General features: G+C 22.8%; 4 protein-coding genes across 4 annotated transcripts; 2 read left to right on the top strand and 2 right to left on the bottom strand.

Moving 5' to 3' along the window:
- The first annotated feature begins 614 nt into the window (after positions 1-614).
- Positions 615-1,968, top strand: LOC127277498 (40S ribosomal protein S20). Its single transcript, XM_051298661.1, has 3 exons — positions 615-780; positions 1,137-1,242; positions 1,602-1,968. Exons 1-3 carry the CDS (start codon positions 778-780, stop codon positions 1,856-1,858), a joined length of 366 nt encoding a protein of 121 aa, XP_051154618.1. The 5' UTR covers positions 615-777; the 3' UTR covers positions 1,859-1,968.
- Positions 1,969-2,378: 410 nt separating this feature from the next.
- Positions 2,379-5,734, bottom strand: LOC127277496 (eukaryotic translation initiation factor 2 subunit 1). The gene is made up of 6 exons (XM_051298659.1): positions 5,595-5,734; positions 4,379-4,620; positions 3,912-4,143; positions 3,541-3,773; positions 3,090-3,205; positions 2,379-2,727 (listed from the first exon to the last, which is right to left on the bottom strand). The coding sequence occupies exons 2-6, from the start codon at positions 4,614-4,616 to the stop codon at positions 2,551-2,553; spliced, it is 996 nt and encodes a 331-aa protein (XP_051154616.1). The 5' UTR covers positions 4,617-4,620; positions 5,595-5,734; the 3' UTR covers positions 2,379-2,550.
- Positions 5,735-5,991: 257 nt separating this feature from the next.
- On the top strand, positions 5,992-14,930 carry LOC127277494 (piwi-like protein Siwi). The gene is made up of 12 exons (XM_051298657.1): positions 5,992-6,248; positions 9,240-9,493; positions 9,678-9,726; positions 10,256-10,378; positions 11,152-11,363; positions 11,705-11,899; positions 12,089-12,265; positions 12,351-12,630; positions 12,791-13,143; positions 13,232-13,646; positions 13,735-14,113; positions 14,258-14,930. The coding sequence occupies exons 2-12, from the start codon at positions 9,251-9,253 to the stop codon at positions 14,520-14,522; spliced, it is 2,691 nt and encodes an 896-aa protein (XP_051154614.1). The 5' UTR covers positions 5,992-6,248; positions 9,240-9,250; the 3' UTR covers positions 14,523-14,930.
- Positions 14,931-15,572: 642 nt separating this feature from the next.
- On the bottom strand, positions 15,573-18,922 carry LOC127277495 (solute carrier family 35 member F6-like). Its single transcript, XM_051298658.1, has 7 exons — positions 18,645-18,922; positions 17,508-17,655; positions 16,772-17,122; positions 16,536-16,620; positions 16,302-16,460; positions 16,047-16,201; positions 15,573-15,910 (listed from the first exon to the last, which is right to left on the bottom strand). The coding sequence occupies exons 1-7, from the start codon at positions 18,719-18,721 to the stop codon at positions 15,737-15,739; spliced, it is 1,149 nt and encodes a 382-aa protein (XP_051154615.1). The 5' UTR covers positions 18,722-18,922; the 3' UTR covers positions 15,573-15,736.
- Positions 18,923-19,917: the final 995 nt, after the last annotated feature.

Below are 19,917 nucleotides of genomic sequence, written 5' to 3'. Positions count from 1 at the left end.
ATTATTACTTCTCATTTAATAATTTTAATAAATTTAATCCGTATTTTTTTTTATATTAATATTTTAATATATAATTCGAAAGTTATACAGCGGCAGTAATGTGAAGTCATTGTACAACAAGTTGCAACAAGTTGTAATGTCAATTTTTAGGTTGTAAATTTGTCGAAAAAAATTTTATCTATTCATTTTCTTTACTGCCACGAAATTTTTATTTATTTTCGATTATTCATATATAATTGTACTTAATTAGGAAAAAAATTTTTGTATAATTACCGTTATGATTAATAAAATACTAGAAGATTTAATATTAGCGAACAAAAATTGTGTCTTCTACTTTTTGACGACGCCATTTGCAATGAGCAGCATTGCCAACTCAAGATAACGAAAAACTCAACATTATACTTCTACCAACATAAAAAAAATTCTTTTTTGAATCTTTGACAGAAGCAATTATTTTCTTTTTAATTTGTTATCAATTAGTTTTTTTTAAACATTTTTTGTATTTATTTGATAAAATAAAAATTTAATTTAAGAAAACTTTTATCCAAATGTAATTTACCTTGTATTTTATTTAATATTTTGCTTGTGAATAGTGGCGTAAGCGCAGTTTCCGTTTTAAATTATATTGGCAGCATTGGACCGGAAATAATCCTCGTGGACAAATTTCCTTTCTTCTACCTTTTTGTGCACGTGCCACATATGAGAACACTGGTTCAGCGCTGATCAATTTTTCATCGAATAAATTGTTTATCTCGACCAGGAAATTAGCAACAAAAAATGGTGAGTTAATTAAATTTCACAAAATTGTAAATATTTTCCAATTTCGAGAATTTTTCCCCTTTTATTCGTAAATCAATGAAATGAAAATCATTTTTTTTTGAGGTTAGCTTCGTTTCAAGTGCGTCTATTTTCTTTTTATTTTTCATGTAAAATCGTATTGTTTTTTCTTCTATAGTAAAATTTACTGTTTTATTCACAAATTATTTGTATATATGAATATTAATTTGTTTTTTTTTTTTTTTTTGTTATTCAATTGTCAATTTGGCGTTTTTGAGGTTATGTTGATCGAAAAACGAATATAATTGTTTCGCTTTGTTAAATAAACAATATAGAAATATTTTATGTTATTTTTGTAGGCTAGTTTGAAAGCAGAAAATCCGGAAAAACCAGGACCCGATGTTCCACCAGTTCATCGAATCCGGATTACTTTGACTTCCCGAAATGTTAGATCTTTGGAAAAGGGTGAGTAACACGTTTTTTTTTTGTTATTGATTTCTTAGTTTAAATATCGTATTTTTTTAGAATGTTGTATTTTTTTTTTAGTTTTTATCGTTTATTTTTATTTATTTGGAATTATTATTATTATTATTATTTTTATTATTAATTTTTTTATACAAAAATATGTTTACGAATTTTTTTATTTAATTAATTAATTTCCACTTAAAAAAAAATCGAAATTAATTTACTTTACAATAGTTGAAGAACGAATATTTTAAAAAAACTATAATAAAAAAAATTATAAATAAATAAAATTGTTTAAAAAGATTTAATTTAAAAAAAAAGAAAAGAAAACTAATTTTTTTTTGTTTAAAATTTTTCAGTGTGCTCGGAATTGATAAACGGAGCGAAAAAACAAAAATTGAAGGTGAAGGGACCAGTTCGTTTACCAACGAAAATATTAAGGATCACAACTCGTAAAACACCTTGTGGTGAGGGTTCAAAAACTTGGGATCGTTTCCAAATGCGAATTCATAAACGAGTCATTGATCTTTATTCGCCATCCGAAATTGTTAAACAAATCACCAGCATCTCCATTGAACCTGGCGTAGAAGTTGAAGTCACCATTGCCAATGATTAAAAATTTAAAAAAAGAAATTCTTTTTTTATTTGGCAAAAAAAAAATGATTGTTCAATGACTTTCATCAGAAATTTGTAATAAAAAGAAATAAAAATTGCAAAAAAAAATCACCTTTAGTTTCATTTATTTTTTAAACAAATTTTATTTTAAAATTTTAATTTCAAAATTATTAATTTAACTAATAAAATTATTTATTTAATTTAAAAGAAAAATATTTAAATAATTGTTTAAAAAAACTAAGAAATATTTTTATTTAAGTAATTTTTATATATTTATTAATTATTAAAATTTAATTAATAAATTAGTTAATTTCTCTAAACACAAATTTTTAGTTAAAAAAAAAATTTAAGTTATCCGCAAAATTTTTAAATTTTGTTTAATTTTAAATTATTTATTTTTGTGAATTTTTTGATTTATTTTTGTAAATTAACAATTTTTCAATTTAAATTCTACTTTTATTTTCGAAATAAAATTTTTAAATATTCATCAGGATTTTATAATTAAAAAAAAAAAAACGAGACAATTTTCATAATTATATATTTTGAAAAAAATTTGCGTTATACAAATATCGATAATTGCCGTTGTTTTCTTTATTTTTTTTTCCCCCCCCCCTCAATAAATGGCAGAAGAGAAAAAAAAATTGTCGTATAAACAAAAAGAATTCCTCTCCCTTTTTTTTTATCTTTTTTCTTTTAATCCTCTTCCTTTTGTGAATCTGCGTTCTCATTATCGTCTTCACCTCCGCTAAAGTCGCCCATACCCTCAACTTCCTCCTCGTCGTCGTCGCCAGCAACTTCGGCATTTTCCATTTCTGCTCTCTCCATTTGCCGTTGAAGTTCCGCTTCGTCGGTTGCGGTGACAACTTTCGGCTAAAGAAAATTTTTTTGCAAATTTTAATTGTCATTTACAAAATTCAATTATTAATAAATTTTGGTATTACGTTTTTTTAAAATTAAATCCAAAAATATGAATTTTAAAAAATGGATTTAAAAAATTAAGAATCAAAATTTTACAAATTAATAATTAATACATAAATTGTGGAAAAACGATAAAAATTTAAAAAAAAATATATTTTTAATTTCCAATTATTGATTCTTTAATTTAGATTCAATGAAAAAAATTTGTTCTGGAATTTTTTCTATTCCAATGTAATAAATAAAATTCATAATTTTCCTTTTTTTATAAAAAAAAAACGATTTTTTAAATAAAATAATTTTTCTTTTGTTCTTACAGCCATTTGAATTGCAAAAACGCCTCCGAGTGTTGTTATTTTTTCTTTAATCACTTCAATAGCATCGTTTAGGGCCTTAAGACCATCTTGCTTCTCCGGCGTACTCGTCGTCATTACTGTAATTTAAAAAAAGAAAATTACATTTCAAAATTCCATTAAAATTAAACTAAAAATTAATTAATTTTACTATTTACTAAAAATTTTTTTACTTATTTAAATTAACAATTATTTTATTTTTAAACTAAATTATTTAAAATTTAATTTAAAATGTAAATTTAAATTCTACTTTTTTCGAAATAAAATTTCTTAATTTAAATTACCAATTTCTTTTCAATTCTATTTCGGATGTTTAATAGTTGAAAATTCAATTTTTCTTTTGTAAATAAATTGAATAAAAAAAAAATAAATTTTGCTAAAAATTGAAAAAATTTTGTTTTATAAATTTAACTACCATAAAGTGGAGGTGCAATTAAATTGATTTTAATTGGAAGCTCTTCGGTGGATAGGGCTAAACCTGCTTTTAATGCCGCTTTAACAGCATCAATTCCTTCATAAGAATAACAGGCGCATTCAATGTCAGCGCGAATTTTCACCGCTTGCGATGTTAATTTACGTTTAATGTTATTTAATAAAACTTCCTTTGTCTCATCGTCCAAGCCGCATTCCGCTAAAATTGATGGATCCCTATGCGAAAATAAAACAAAAAGAATTTAAAAAGAAAATATATAAAAAATTGCAACTAAATTAAAAATTAATTAATCCATTGGAAGAAATTTTTTTTTTTTTTTCTTCAAATTATACAAATTGCAAAATAATACTTACAACACTGATTGTTTGAAAAAATCATAAGCCGATGCTTTTTGTTTTTTGTATTTTTCCTCAAAATACCAAGCTGTCTTTTGATAAAGTTCCTCGAGTTGTTCATCATTTTCATAATGCAATAATTCCGCGACATGTCGAAGTATTGAATTCACTGCTTTTGCCTTTGCATAACGTTCCGTACATTTTTCCACATCTTCAGCGGAAACACGTCGTTTACTCAAATCAATGTAGCCTTAAAAAAAAAAAAATTTTAATTTCTCAAAAATATATTAAAAAATAAAAATATATAACAATAAAAATTAGAATTTAATAAATAAAAATATATTTAAAAATAAAAATCAAAATTTTAAAAATTAAATACAAAAAAAAATAAAAATTTTGTAAAATAAAATAAGAAATTCTTTTTCATTTTTATTTATTTTTTTTTTTTCTTCTGAAAAAAATTAATGAATAAAAGAAAAATTCACCTTTTTCTTTGTCAACACGAATGACAACAACTGGCTCAGTTTTTCCTACTCTAATTAATTTATTAATTGAACGAATACGTCTTCTTGACAATTCCGAGAGCAATATCATTCCCTCAATATTATTGTATTCCAATAAATGAACATATGCACCCATTTCCGCTATACTGCGGACATTAACCATAACAACATCCTCCACCTCGGGATATTTTGCCTTGTAATAACGACACGACAACACCATTTTTCTAAATAGTAAAAAAAAAAACAGATTTTTTCATTAAAAAATGTATTTTTTTTATCTTATTATTTTAATTAATGAAATTATCAAAATAATACAAATAAAAAAAAAAACAACAATTTTATACAAAATTAAAAGAATTTTATTTAAAAAATATTTGTTTAATTTATATTTAAGTAATAATAATAATAATAATAATAATAATAATAATAAAATAGAAAAATAACAAAATAATAACAGTAACAAAAATAATAAATAATAATAATAAACAATTAAAATAATAATTGAATTAAAAAAAATTAAATTTTTTTAATTCAAATTTTAAAACAATTGAATTTAAAAATATATTAAAAACCATCAAATAATTTTATTATTTTAATAAAATTAAAATTTTACTGTTAACAGACTAAAAATACTAATTGAACAAAATTAATTTAATTTATAATTAAATAAATAAAATAATTGTTATCAATTAAAATTATATATTTTTTTATAATTAAAAAAAACAATTTTTCAATAAAAATTACATTTTGCAATAAATTTTAAATTTAATATTTTTATAGTTAATTTGAACGAATTATTTATATATATATATATATATTTTTTTTTTTAACGTAAATTTTTAATTGACAAAAATGTGAAAATTTTTCCCCTTCTTCTCATTCTCTTGAGAATAATTTTTGTGCCGGAAAATATTTCAAATAAAAACCAACATCAATTATTTTGTGATAAATATCATTATCAAACAAAAAAAAAAGAAAAACATTTTTTTTGAATTAAATTAAAAAAATAATCTATATAAATATCGAATATTTGTGAAATAATACTCCGAAATTTTTTAGGAAAATGTAAAATAATTATTGCAGATTTTTTTTTTTTCTCTCTCAATTTTTTGAGGTTAGAATTCATGGTAACAACAGTTTTACATGAAACTATATAATAATAATCAATTATAAGTGAAAAAATTAATTGTTTACTTACCTAAAATACTGTAGACTTTGTTTATATTAATAAAGTTTATCTAAAAAATTCACGAAATTAAATAAAATTCAATTCTAATCTGTCAAAAAATATCCATGCGTGTTAATATATATATCACCCCAAGCTTGAGTGTATATGAATCTTCTTTACCATTCATTGATAATAAAATTAAAAATATTTAAGAGAACAAAATTTTTCTAAAATAATAAATAAAATATTTAAATTTTATTATTGAACACAATTTTATTATTATCCGTTTCTTAATTATAAAAAATAAAAATTATTTAACATAAGTAACTTTTGAATTTCGCGGTGAATTTTTTTAAAGTCAATTACAGTTTTTGAACATAATTTGCATTTGACTTCATTGGTAACTTCCGGTTTTTAGGCGTAGCTTCGTTTCACTTCCTTTGTAGCTTTGTTGTTGGCACAACCGGTTTCATTTTTCTATTGTTTAATTGTTTTCTTTTTAAAAAAAAAATTCCAAATAAAGAGAAAACGTAACAAATGGAACAAAAACAAATTAAATTCTTATTTAAATTAAACAATAAATTGTCATAAAAAATCGTACTCTCGAAAATAGTCTGCTTTTTATATACAAAAAAAAATAATTTTTTTTTGGAGTAGAAAAATCTGCGGGGCAGTAAAAAAAAGGTAAGTAGATCTTTTTCTCATTTTAATTCCCTCTGTTTATTTTTCTCAAATTTTCTTTTTCGATAAAGATAAAATAAATTTAAAAAAAAAAAAAAAAGAATAAACGTGTACAGAAAATTATTATCAATTCGTAAAAATGAATGAATTAAATAAGTTCATTCACCTTATTCTTATCTTTTAATCGCTTGATGAAAAAATAGACAAACTATTACGTGACTTATGTAAACAATAGAAAAAAGTATTGGGTGTTTATAATTTTTTTTTTTATTTGATAAGGTTTCATTTGTAAATTACATAACCTTTTTTTTGGAACTTTTAATCCCTCTAATTATCGAAAAGAGGTAGATATAAACAAAAACAAATTCCTTTATGAGACAATTTTTTTTTTTATTATTATAATTATATCGCAATTATAATAAATTGACGTCTAAATAAAAACACGCGAAGTCCCGAAAAATGTTACACATAACCTAAAAATGCTCTTTTTTGTCGTCGTATTTAAAAATGACAAATTCTTTACTAATTTTTTTTTTTTTTTTAATTTTATCTTTACCAATTTTTTGCGCTATTAAATTAATATGAAAATTATTACAAAAAAAAAAACAGGAATTTTAATAGTTAAAAATTAATAAATAATAATAATAATTAATAAATTCGATAAATTTTAAAAAAATATTAATAATTAAATAGAAATAAAATAATAAAAATTAGTAATAATTATAAAACAAATTTTAAATACATTTAAATTTTTAATTACAAAATATTATTATAATGTTCGTGTTTTTTTTTTTTTTTATTAAAATTACAATTCTATCAATCGAAATAGTTTTTTACTCGGTTTTTTATGCCCGATATTGATAGATATTGTTAATAAAAGAAAAAAATAATTTTTTAAATTTTCCGCAATTATAAAAAATAATTAAAGTATTTTTTTAAACAATTTTTTAATTATTTGTATTTATGAATAATTTTTATATAACCTTCTAAATATTTTTCTCTTAATTTATTAAATTATTGTATGCATATTTCTTAATCGTTTTATAAGATCATTTCAAAAGGATCAGAGGAGAATACCAAGAAAAAAAGATTATTATCTTTGACGCGCATTTTGAAAAAATATTGAATTTTCCCCTAATTACCATATAATGAGATTTTTCATTTAAACTACTCCACATGAATTTTAAGTTTACGATGTCTAGACTTTCATTATAATTAACAGAGGCTTAAACACCTGTTAATGTATATTGTCCTCTTAAAAAATCCCTTTCTTTCAAAAAAAAAATTAAATAAAATAAATTATCCTACCCAAAATATTTTCCAAAAATTAATTTATTCCATATTATGAGAAATTACTTTTGCGGAATTTCCCAAAAAAAAAAAAAAATATTTTCCCTCTCGATTATTATTTTCCGGATTATTTCTTTGTTTATTTTCTTTATTCTGGTATTTTATTTACTTATCCGTTGTTATTCATTATTTATTTATTATTATTTTATTATTATTATTATTAAATAATAAAAAAATTAATATTATATTAAAATTATTGTAATAATATTTATTTACATTATAATATATAATTTAATTGTTATTTTATTAAATTACTAGCAAAGTTAAACGCGCGCCAAATTGAGTATTTAATTGTTTGTTATAAAGAAATTAAAGATTAATATTATCAATAATAATTTAATTTATTAGAATATTAGTACATATTAAATGATAATAATGAAAATTATTACAGACCTCGGATTATACGACTTTTTTTCAAAAATACGACTTTTATCGACTTATTTTAATAAAATGCGACATTTTTTTTTTTACATTTGAAAAAAAAATGTAAATAAAATACATTTTTTAGTATAAAATTTAGATCTTCTTCAGATCTTCTTCAATTCAATTATTTAACAAATTTTGAACTAAAATGATTCTTCACTATTTTTTAATTAAAAATGATTTTCAAATTATTGTCTTTTGTCCGCATTTTCTAAGAAATTTTTAGTGAAATCATCTAAAATTTTAATTACAAAACACTTAAACAATTAATTTTAAAAATCTCAATTTTAAATCTTTGAAAATTCAATTAAATTTAAAAAATGTTTTCCAAAAATTGTTTGATAAATTATTTTTAGTTCCGTAAAATTTAATAATTGTTTGAAAATTAATAATATCTTTTGAAATTTAATTATTTCTAAAAATTTCAACATTAACCCTTCGAAAAGGATTATTATTAAAAAAAAAAAATTTTTATTTAAAAATCTGTAAAATATTTTTGTTAAAATAAAAAACAAATCCACTTTTTTTTTGAAATATAAATCGACTAAAACGACTTTTTTTTGTGTCTTTAAGTTGATTCGAGGTCTGTGTTTTTATAATTAATATTTAATAGGTATTCGTTGGCCCCTGGTACTTCAGCTTCGTGAATTGAATTTTCGAATTTGGAATTTTAAAAAAACTTATTCCGATATTTGGAAACACAATTATACAACTTTGGCAAAAATGAGAAAAAGAATTGTCAAAATTTGACACGTCATAAAATTACTATTCAAAAAAAAGACGTGAAATCTGAAAAGGCCAACTTCAAGTTAGGACAGAAGGACAAAGCATTTTAATATTATATATATATATAATTAACATTTTTTGTAGGAAAAATTTTTTGTCATAAAATTCCTAAAGGAATTTTATTTTCTTCTCTCTTCTTTTTTTTTATTGCCCTTTTTGCTGAATTTAATTTTAAGTGAAAATTTTCTCCGAAAGGAAAATATACTCCCCACTCCTATTTTTTTTCTATACAAACTTTTCCACGCCCCCTCGGCTTAATGAGTTTCATCTTCTCTTTCACTTGTGCTGTACCTGTTTGGATTCGAGAGGACAAGGTCAGTCATAAAATTCTAGTCGAACGAATAAGATCGAAATTTTTCGGAGATATTTGAAAAAAAAAATTTTTAATTTTTCTTTGAGAATTTTTTTTTGAAGAAGAAAAAAATTTTTTTCTAGTGAATACAAAAATGTCGAATCCTTGGGCAAGAGGTGCACCAATGGGACGTGGACGAGGTCGAGGACGTCAACAAGAACAGCAACAGCAGCAGCAGCAGCAACAAAGGCAACAACCACCACAACAACAAAGGCAACAACCACCACAACAACAGCAGCAGCAACAACAGGCTCCAAGTCAAGCTTGGGGACGTAGTCCACTTGGACGTGGTGCTGGTCGCCAAAATGTTCCCTCTGGACCAGCTCCTCAAACTCAGGTGAGAAATTGAAAGAAAACTATTAGAAATTATTAAATTATTACTACATATTATTAGAATTTTATCTCTTTAAATATTATAATCAATAATTAGATTTCTAAAGTAAATATTTCTATTTAATTTTTATTAAATTATTTTTAAAAAAATAATAATTATTATTAATATTATAATATTATAATTTCAGAGACCCGCAGAGATAAATGTTTCTCAGCTAGCTGCGGCTTTGCCAAAAGGTATTTTTAATAATTTCCCTTTTTTTAATTTAATTTGAAAAAAATAGATTTTCATTCATTAATTGATGATTCATTATTATTTTTTTCCGTTGACTATTATTTATTTTTCATTTTCATTATTATTACCATTATTATTAGTATAATAATAACAATAATTTTTTTTTAAGAAGATAACGTATTATAAAAATTACCATATTTAATAAGAAAATATTACTAAATAATTTAATTACAAAATATATATTTATAATTCTTAGTTTTATTTTATTTTCTTTATTTGTTTATTATTTATATTTTTCTTTAAGCCTTTCGGCTTTTAACGAAGTTCCGATTTTTTCCAAACGAACAAATAAACATATAATTTTTATTTTCTTTATTTTAAACTGATATAGATTTATTGTTGAATTATTAAATTAAAATTTAATTATGAAATATACTTAAATTCATTAGTAAATTAAATATATTATTATTTGTTATTATTTTTATAGTTAATTGAAAAATATAATTATAATTATAAATTATTGAATTGTAGGAGAAGATGCTCCAGGAGCTGGTGCAGTTGCCGCCGTAGGACGAGGTGCAATGCGTGGACGCAGAAGAATAAATGAATCGGAAGTGATGCTTACTAGACCTACAGCGTGTGCCACTAAACAAGGTACTGAATAGATTTTTTTTTTTTTTATATATTTTCCAAAAATTTTTCTGTTAAACAATGATTTTTTTAAAGAAAAAAAACTGAATAGATTTTTTTTAAAATATATTTTCCAAAATTTTCTGTTAAACAATAATTTTTTTAAGAAAAAAAAAACAATTATTGTTTATTGAATAATAACCAATTTTTTTTTCTATGTTATAATAATAAAAAAATAAGTTTAATAACAAAAATCAGTTTTATTGATGATTATTATTTTACTTCGTTTTCAATTAACTTTTCAATAAACAGCAAATATAATAACCGTTTAATAGGCCTCGTAAAAATTTTTTTCAAAAATCAGTTTTTTTTTTAGTAATAAAAACAGTATTTTTTTAGTAATTAAGAATAGTATTTTTTTAATAATAAAAAAATACTACTTTAATCAAAAATATTGTTTAATCAAATAAATAAATAAAAATAAAAAACAGTATTTTTGGTAAAATTAATTTTAAATTAATTTTAATTTTAAAATTGGACAGCTGTTGCGGATCCCACTCGACTTTATCCGTAGAATACTTTCAGCCATATCCAACCAATTTTATTTTAATTAATTTTTTAAAAAATAAAATAAATCAGTTTTTTAATAAAAAAAAATTTTTTTCTTTGGTTTTGTCATTAAAAAAAAATTAATTTTGTTTCTTTATTTCTTTGTAATAATAAAAAAATATTTTTTTATTTCGCTTTAATTAATAGAAAAAGGTAGTAATTTTTTTTTTCTTGCTTTTTTTCTACAGGAACTTATGGAGGCAAAATTCAATTGCAATCAAATTATTTCCAATTGATGACACAAACACAAAATTGGAATCTCTATGAATATAGAGTTGATTTTGCACCTCAAGAAGATCGAACGGTGGTTCGTAAAGGTTTACTTAAACTCCATCGTCCTAAATTGGGTGCCTATATTTTTGATGGTACCGTAATGTACACGAGTTCCAAATTAGTTCAGGTATTTATAAAAAAAAAAAAAATTTCAATTAATTTTTATTCATTTATTAAATTGACGGGACATTTTTATTTATTAAATTGATTAAAAATTCTTCTTTTTTTAAAATTATTCTTCTTTATTTATTTATTTAAAATTTTCTTTTATTTACTATTATTTATTTTTCTGTAAATCAAGCCTAATTTTAATATTTTCCTTCGAGAACAAAAATCGGTTTGGAATTTTTTTTTTTTTTTTCATTGAAAGAAATTGAAAATAAATTTCCAAATTTTTCACAAAAAAAAAACAACTGTAAATTGAATTTTTTTTTGAATAAATGAATTGAATTTTAATTTTTCTTGCAGCCACCAAATGAATTGGAACTTTTTTCAAAAAGACAATCGGACGATGAAAATATTAAAATAAACATTCGAATGGTTGGCGAATTAAAGAAAGGCGATTATCATTATATTTCGTTTTTCAATATTGTCATGAGAAAATGTCTCGATCATTTGCAATTAAAATTGGTTGGACGCAATTTTTTCGATCCAAAAAATAAAGTAAGTGTTCCATTATTATTAATCCATTTACTTTTCTAAATAAATTACATATTTGAAATTAATTTTTATAATTTCAATAGTATTTATTTTTTTTTTTTTTTACTTTATTTATTATTTTGATATTATTAATTGTCATTGATTATAATTTATATTTATTTGTTAATATTTTTTTTTTCCTGTTTCATTTAGATTGAAGTAAGAACAGAAAATTTAGTTATCGATTTATGGCCTGGTTATTTAACATCAATTCGTCAATGTGAATCCAATATTTTAATGTGTTCTGAAATTACACACAAAGTAATGTTACAAAAAACTGTACTCAATGTACTTGAGGATTCGTTTGAATTTAATCGTCAAAATTATCAGGTAATTAATTTGCGAAATTAATTTTTTCTCTGTTATTATCAGTAATAATAATATAATTTTTTTTTTTTTTTTTTTTCACAAATAGGCACATTTTTCACAACAAATTTTAGGACAAATTGTCCTTACCGATTATAATAATAATCATTATCGTATTGATGATATTGATTTTGATACACGACCATCGTCAACGTTTAAATTGAAAAATGGTGATTCAATATCCTATAAGGAATATTATTCAAAAAAATATGGTCTTAGAATTAAAAATGAATCGCAACCAATGTTAGTGTCAAGATCAAAACCAAAAGATCGTCGAGCCGGACAGGCGGAATTGATTTATCTTGTTCCTGAACTCTGTCGTTTAACAGGTAAAATTTTTTCTGAAAATTTAAATAAAAATAAAAATTTTCTCTTAGTAAATTATTTTCTGATACTAATAATTAGTAAATTATTTTCTAGTACTAATAATTAGTAAATAGTAAAATTATTATTTATATAAAATTTAACGATGAGAAATTCGTTTTTCAGGCTTAACTGACGAAATGCGATCAAATTTCCGAATAATGAACGCATTGGCGGAGCATACAAAATTAGATCCACGTAGACGTATTGAACGTTTAAAATCATTCAATGCACGTTTATTGCGCGAACCAAATGTTGTCAAGGAATTAAAAGAATGGGGCTTAAAATTGGATAATAATTTAACCAATGTAAATGGACGTGTCATTCCAAAGGAGCCAATAATCATGGCCGATGGAAAAGTTTGTAATCCAACCGGTGGAAGTTGGGATAATGATATAAGATCAAATAAAATGTTGGTCACGGCAAATTTAAAAGATTGGGTTGTCATTGTACCCCATCGAATGATGAACGAATGCAAGGTAAATATTGTTTTAAATTATTTTAATTTTCTATTTTAAAAAAGTAAATTTCGCTTTCATTTTAATTTGAAAAAAAAAAATTCTTTAGGATCTCGTTGGTTCAATAATAAAAGCGGCACGCGGTATGCAATTTCCAATGACTGAGCCGCGTATTCAAGATATGCAAAACGATCGCATAACAAGTTACACACAAGCATTGGAACATGTTATGAGTAAATCGAATCCACAAATGATTCTTTGCATGGTGCCAAATAATAATGTTGATTGTTATTCGGCGATAAAGAAAAAATGTTGCGTCGATCGTCCTGTATTATCACAAGTTGTAATGAGACGAACAGTTTATTCCAAGGGTAAACCAAATTTAACTGCAGCGACAAAAATTGCCATTCAAATGAATTGTAAATTAGGCGGTGCACCTTGGACAGTAAATATTCCCGATGGTAATATTATGGTCGCTGGTTTTGATGTTTGTCACGATAAATCGGTGCGAGGACGTGATTACGGTGAGTTTTTTTTTTTTTTATTTATTTTTTAAAAAAAGGTATTTTTTATTTATTTTTCTCAAAAAAAAATTATTTTTCCAAAAAACAGGTGCTCTTGTCTCGTCGCTAAATAAAAATTGTGGACGCTATTTTAGTGCAGTGAGTGCGCACACAAATGGTGAGGAATTATCAAATACACTGTCGGTTGATATGGTGAAAGCTTGCCACAAATATAAAACAGTTAATGGTGTATTGCCATCGACAATTATATTTTATCGCGATGGTGTTGGCGAGGGACAAATTCCATTTGTTTTGGAAATTGAAGTCAATCAAATTAAAGATAAATTAAATGCATTGTACGGCGATGAAAGTAAATATCGATTTGCATTTATTATTGTCACAAAGAGAATTAATTCGCGATTCTTTTATGGTACACAAAATGCGCCACCGGGAACAATTGTCGATGATGTCGTGACAAATCCTGCAAGGTGAGTAGCCAAAAAAAAAGGGAATTTTCTTTCTTTTCTTCTTTTTTGATTTTCAACAAAAAAAAAAAAAAAGTAAATTAATATTGAAATTAAATTTATAATTTTTTTTTTTTTTTGGTAATTTTTGAAATTTTCTTTTTTCAGATACGATTTCTTTTTAATTTCACAAAGCGGTGGACGAGGAACAGTGACACCTTCTTCTTACAATGTAATTCACGATACAACAAATTGGGGACCCGATCGAATTCAAAGAATCACTTATAAATTAACACAAATGTATTACAATTTTTGTGGACCTGTAAAAGTACCAGCACCGTGTCAATATGCACATAAATTGTCGGCACTTGTTGGACAAGCAATTCATAATCAACCGAGTACACAACTCGAGACACTTCTCTATTATTTGTAAAGAGAAAATTCTCTTTCAACAAAAAAAAAAAAAAAAATGTGCCTTTTTTCCTTTATCGAGGAAGGAAAGATTTTTTCTTTTTTTAAATTTCTTCGATTCGATATCAAAATTATTGAATTTCATTTATTTTTCTTTATAAGAAAAATATTTTTTTTTTCTCTTGAAATTTCTGCGATTTTATCGCAATTATTATTATTATTTTTTTTTACAATTTATTCTATTTTTCTTTGTAAGAAAAATATTTTTTTTTGAAATTTCTCCGATTGTAATCGGAATTATTTTTACAGTCGACGTAATTTTTTTTTTATTATTTTTCTTTTTAAGAAAAATATTCTTTTCTGCGATTGTATTTCTTTTTTCTCTCAGGAGACAATTAATTTTTATTGTACATAAATTTATAAATGTACATTTTTTTTTTTTTTGTTGCATTTTTCTAATCAATTTTTCTTTTATTGGTTTATTACAATTATTTTATTGTATGTTGATTTTTTTTTTTTATTGCATTGAAAATAAAATGAAAGCTAAAAAAATAGTCTTTTTTTGTAAGACTGTTTATAAGATTATTTAGAAATTTTTTTTTTTTTTTGTTTTTATAAATATTATTATAAATTTATATAAGTATTTAGTTTGTATTTAAATTTAATACTTATATCTCAAAGATTCTCAGGATTAAATAATTAAGTATTTTTGTAAATAAGAGCCAAATACATATTATGAAACTATTTACATCTTTATTTTTGTAAAAGTAAAGGTATAATAAATTTTTTTACATATAAAAAATCGTCGTCTTGTCATTTTTATAAAAATTTTAGTCAGTTTTCAATAAAATTAAAAAAAAATCAGTTTCGAAAATTAAATTAATTTCGAAAAAAGGTTTTGTTTTTTTGTCAAAAATTTGCTAACACAAAAAAAATCAATTAGAAAAAATTGATTGTTACTTAAAAATTCTATTTAAAATTAGAATCACATTTTATCGAAATATTTGCGATAAAAATATATATATATATATTTTTGTTGCTATTTTATATATAAAATATATAATTTTGTTTATATATATATATCAAATATATAATTTATTTTATATATAAAATAGTCGATAATATAAAAATGTATAAAGTATTATTAGAAGACTTAGAATTAAAAAAAAAAAAGAAAAGAAAAGAAAATAGGAAAAAATGTAGAAAAAAACGTAGAAAATTTAATGTCAGTTTTCATTAAGGATTTTCCACATCGTCAGCGGCTGTGTTGACAATTTGTTCCTCGTCCTGAGTTTGCGATCGTGTTCGCAATGATCGCGATAATCGACAAATACATTTTCTTGTCAATTGTGGAATAATAACATCATTATAGAGACACATTCCAATCAATAAAAATCCAAATCCAAAGAGCTGAAAATATTTTTTCATTATTAATTTACAAATTTTATTAATTATTCCTTCTATTTGGAAAAATTGAAATCACCCCCCTTTTTTTTAATTGATAAAATTGGAAAAATTGAAAATTAATGAAAAAGAAGAAAATTACCTGTAAATAGTGAAAATCTTGCCAACCTAAAATAAGGGAAATTATCCAAATAACAAGTGTTCGGATACTATCCAAAATCATTCGCGTTGTTGCGCTCAATTCTTTGGTAACGCTAATGCCAGCAAAATTGAAAAATGCTATGCTAAACATAATTCCTGAAAAAATATTTGTAAAATAAATTTTTTTTACGCTCGCAAAAAAAAAATTATTCTTTTTTTTTATAGATTAATAAAAAGAAAATATATATATATTTACCAATAATCGCCATAAAAAGTCGTCCGTTATTTTTAATTTGAACTAAAGCATCGACTGTATCTTCCAATGTTCCTCTTGAATTGTCCGCAAATGGAGGAGGAGCGTGAATATAATTAAGTGGAATTAGCGCCAAACAAATGGCGATAAATCCAAAAATTCCTGATTAGAAAAAAAGAGTAATTTAATACAAAAAATTGATAAATATTTTTAAAAGTTAAATTACAAAAAAAATACCTTCCCAACCAACGGCTTGAAGTGACGGAATATCTTTGCTCGTTACATATTTTTCCTCAATTACCATTTGTGCCGCTATTATCACCTAAAATCATTAAATTCCTAAATAATAAATTAACTATTCATTTTAGGAAAAAAAAAATAAATAAAAATTTATTTTCATTGAAAGGGAAAATTTGATAAAAAAAAATTCCCCCCCCCCCCCCCCCCTTTTGAGAGAAAAGAAGAAAACGCACCTGTGCGCAAATAATAAGTAAATCGCCGGTAATAACGGAATTTGTCCCTTTATGTTCATTTTTCATTGTGAAAAAATCGCCAAGACCAACAATAAGTAATCCCAATATAACTAATGCAATTCCCGACCATTTTTGTATTCCCAATTTACGTTCTAAAAATGCGACAGATAAAATTCCAGTGAAAACAATAACGGAACCACGTAACATTTGAAAACTGCTTGCATATGTCATTGTTAAGCCAACATACATTATTGATGTTGCAATTGTATCGCAAAATGCGGGAATTGCAAGTATTTTCGAACTAAAATCACGTGAGCCTTTTGTTAATGCATTTGTTTCAACAGAGCCATTCTGAAAAAGGAAATTTATTTTTTATTTAATTGTTAATTAAAATTTATAATAGTTATTAATTAAAATTATTCATAAATTTTAATTATTTGTTTTATTAAAGTTTTTTTTTTAAATTAAATAATTTTTTTTCTTTCATTTAATTAGAAAACAAAATTATTTTCATTTGTACGAAAAAAAATTAATTTTCATATATTTTATTTTTATCTATATTTTTACATTTATTTATTACTTTTATTTATTTTTTATTTTTAATTCTTTTTTTTCTTTTATTTCTTTTTACTTTTAATTCTTTTTTTCCTTTATTTCTTTTTTTATTTAATTTTTTTTTTTGGTTTTAATTTAAAAAAAAAAAAAAATTTATTAAATTTAAAGAAAATGTTCTTACCGCCTGTCGATTATAGTAACAATATGCAAGTTTAAATACTAATAAACACATCATTTCACCAACAAACATAAAAGCAGATTGCATAAATGGATGTGTAAAATGTCTGATTTGTCCATCTTTTCCCTTCGATGTTAATTTATCTGCATATCTGGTTACAAAAAAAAAAGAAATTGCAATTCAGTTCAACAATAATGGAGAGAGATTTTTTTTTTAAATTAATCGCAAATTCTTCAACGATGACGTTTACTTCAGCACTAGAGATTATTATTTACACAAAATTATTAAACAATAAAAGGAAATAATTATTCAATATTTAATAATTAAAAAAAAATTATATTTTATTTTTAAATTAATTAATAATAATAAAAAATAAAACGAATATTTTTTTATTTTACGAGGAAAATGAAAAATAATAATTATTATTATAGTAATTATAATAAAATAATAAAATAATAATAATAATAATAATAATAACAAAAATAAAATAATAAAAATAAAATAATAAAAATAAAATTATAATAATAATAATAATAATAATAATAATAATATAATAATAATAATAATAATAATAATAATAATTTATTAAACAATATAACTAATTTAAAAAATTTAGCTAAACATTTTTTTTCTCTACATTTTTAACAAATTAAAATAAAAAAAAACTTTAGTAGGTAAAAAATTCATTTTAAAAGTTTCGAAAAAAAAATTTTCCAAAATAATAATTTTTTTTTTTTTGTAAATAAATAAAAAAAAATAATACTCTATATATAATATTAATTACTATAATTTATATTATTAATTAATATTAAATAATGTGATATTTCATTGCAAATTTTTTGTTCTTTTTTTTTAAATTTTCGTTAACATTTTTTTTTTTTTTACACTTATAGGTTATGTTAGTTAACAATAAAAAAAAAAAACGCAAAACCTTTGTTTACTTCTTGGAAAAATGCCCGCATTTTTATTTATGTAAATGATAAAAATAGAAAGTCACACAACAACGAATAATTATTATTGATTTTAAAATTAATAAAGTGATTTGGCAAAAAAAATTGCAAAAAAAAAAAATGAAAGGAAAAAAAATTCTTTTTTTTTTTTATATTTTTTTTACGATAAAAAAGAAATTAAAAGACTCACTTGACTGAAAGAGTATTAAAAGATCCTGTGATCACCATAAGAAGGGCGAGGACTTTTTGATAATGTGTCCAGGCCATAATTAATTTCTTTAAATTTAAATTCTAATTTTTATATATAAACTCTAAAAGAAAAGAAAAAAAAACTCTAAAATAACTCAGAACATTTGTTTTAAATTCAATAACTTCAATACACTGATAAATTTTCTTTTTTTGACAGATAGAACATGTTTTTTTCACTCACAGTCACACTCTTCCATTGTCTGTCTGTGTGTTAGTGAAAGTTTAAAGGTACTATTCACAAATGAATGACAAGGCGTATTTACAATAGTCAAGTTTTTAATTCCCAACCCTTAATGAAAATCTACTCTACCCAACCCTGATATGACGCCAAATCACAGTGTTCCATCCCTGCGCGAGGGTAACATTTGAATTGTTTCCTATTTTAAACAAAAAATTTTTTTTTTTTAAATTCTATTTTAATAAATAATCTAAATTGATAATTTAATTAATAATTATTTTAATTTTTATTTTAATTTAATTAATAATTAAATATTAGGGGTAAAAATTTTTCTTTTCACCGTGTTTGGTATCAAATGGCTTTAGTACAATAGTTGGCAACACTGTTTCTTGTTCTTCTCCCCCACATATAAGTTGCATATACAACGTATTTGAAGAAAACTTGAATATCTTTTTGGCTTTATTATAATCCAGTGTTTTTTGTTTTAAATTGCCTTTCAAATTTTCACAATTGCTAAATATTTAATGTATCTAAATAGACGTGAATTGGGAAACTTAAAAATTATTCCAACCAAGTCAATTATTTCTCGAAACGATCGTCTAACATTTTACAATAAACTTCTTTGGCATCTTTTCCAAATTTTTTTAATGGTTAAATAAGCGCAAAAAAAAGTGTGTGTGTTTTTTTTCTCCCAGTATATATATATATAAAAAAAAGTGACAGAAAAAAGAAGAGAAGATGTCTGATTCGGAGGATATTTTCGAGAATATGTCAACAGCGGGCGATGAAGAAAATCAAATAGAAGAAGATGATTATTTACCATCGACATTACCATTTTCACAAAGTAATTTTGATGATAACTACGAGGATTATTTGGATATGGAAAATGTCATCGATTTAACATGGGGTGTTTTGCTACCTTTCAACGATTCTCGATCCATCAAATTATTTCTAAGTGAGTACATTAATTTATATTTATTTATATATTTATACGTTTTTTTATATTTTTGCTAAACAGTATAGCGATGTATTATTA

This window comes from Leptopilina boulardi, unplaced genomic scaffold, assembly GCF_019393585.1.
Source record: "Leptopilina boulardi isolate dan_hultmark-lab unplaced genomic scaffold, ZJU_Lbou_2.1 LbouV2_169, whole genome shotgun sequence".
NCBI classification, from domain to species: domain Eukaryota; kingdom Metazoa; phylum Arthropoda; class Insecta; order Hymenoptera; family Figitidae; genus Leptopilina; species Leptopilina boulardi.
This window is presented reverse-complemented; position numbering and strand designations above follow the sequence as displayed.

Excerpts from the sequence above, each read along its gene's own strand:
- LOC127277498 (XM_051298661.1), top strand. Across the intron at positions 1,243-1,601 it reads TGTTAGATCTTTGGAAAAGG|TGTGCTCGGAATTGATAAAC; the intron begins GTGAGTAACACG and ends AAAATTTTTCAG.
- LOC127277496 (XM_051298659.1), bottom strand. The coding sequence starts at position 4,616 with ATGGTGTTGTCGTGTCGTTATTACAAGGCAAAATATCCCGAGGTGGAG. Across the intron at positions 3,206-3,540 it reads AATTGCACCTCCACTTTATG|TAATGACGACGAGTACGCCG; the intron begins GTAGTTAAATTT and ends TTTAAATTACAG. Across the intron at positions 2,728-3,089 it reads TTTTTGCAATTCAAATGGCT|CCGAAAGTTGTCACCGCAAC; the intron begins GTAAGAACAAAA and ends AATTTTCTTTAG.
- LOC127277494 (XM_051298657.1), top strand. The coding sequence starts at position 9,251 with ATGTCGAATCCTTGGGCAAGAGGTGCACCAATGGGACGTGGACGAGGT. Across the intron at positions 12,631-12,790 it reads TGAACTCTGTCGTTTAACAG|GCTTAACTGACGAAATGCGA; the intron begins GTAAAATTTTTT and ends TTCGTTTTTCAG. Across the intron at positions 13,647-13,734 it reads GGTGCGAGGACGTGATTACG|GTGCTCTTGTCTCGTCGCTA; the intron begins GTGAGTTTTTTT and ends TCCAAAAAACAG.
- LOC127277495 (XM_051298658.1), bottom strand. The coding sequence starts at position 18,721 with ATGGCCTGGACACATTATCAAAAAGTCCTCGCCCTTCTTATGGTGATC. Across the intron at positions 16,621-16,771 it reads TACTTATTATTTGCGCACAG|GTGATAATAGCGGCACAAAT; the intron begins GTGCGTTTTCTT and ends TAATGATTTTAG. Across the intron at positions 16,202-16,301 it reads ACTTTTTATGGCGATTATTG|GAATTATGTTTAGCATAGCA; the intron begins GTAAATATATAT and ends ATATTTTTTCAG.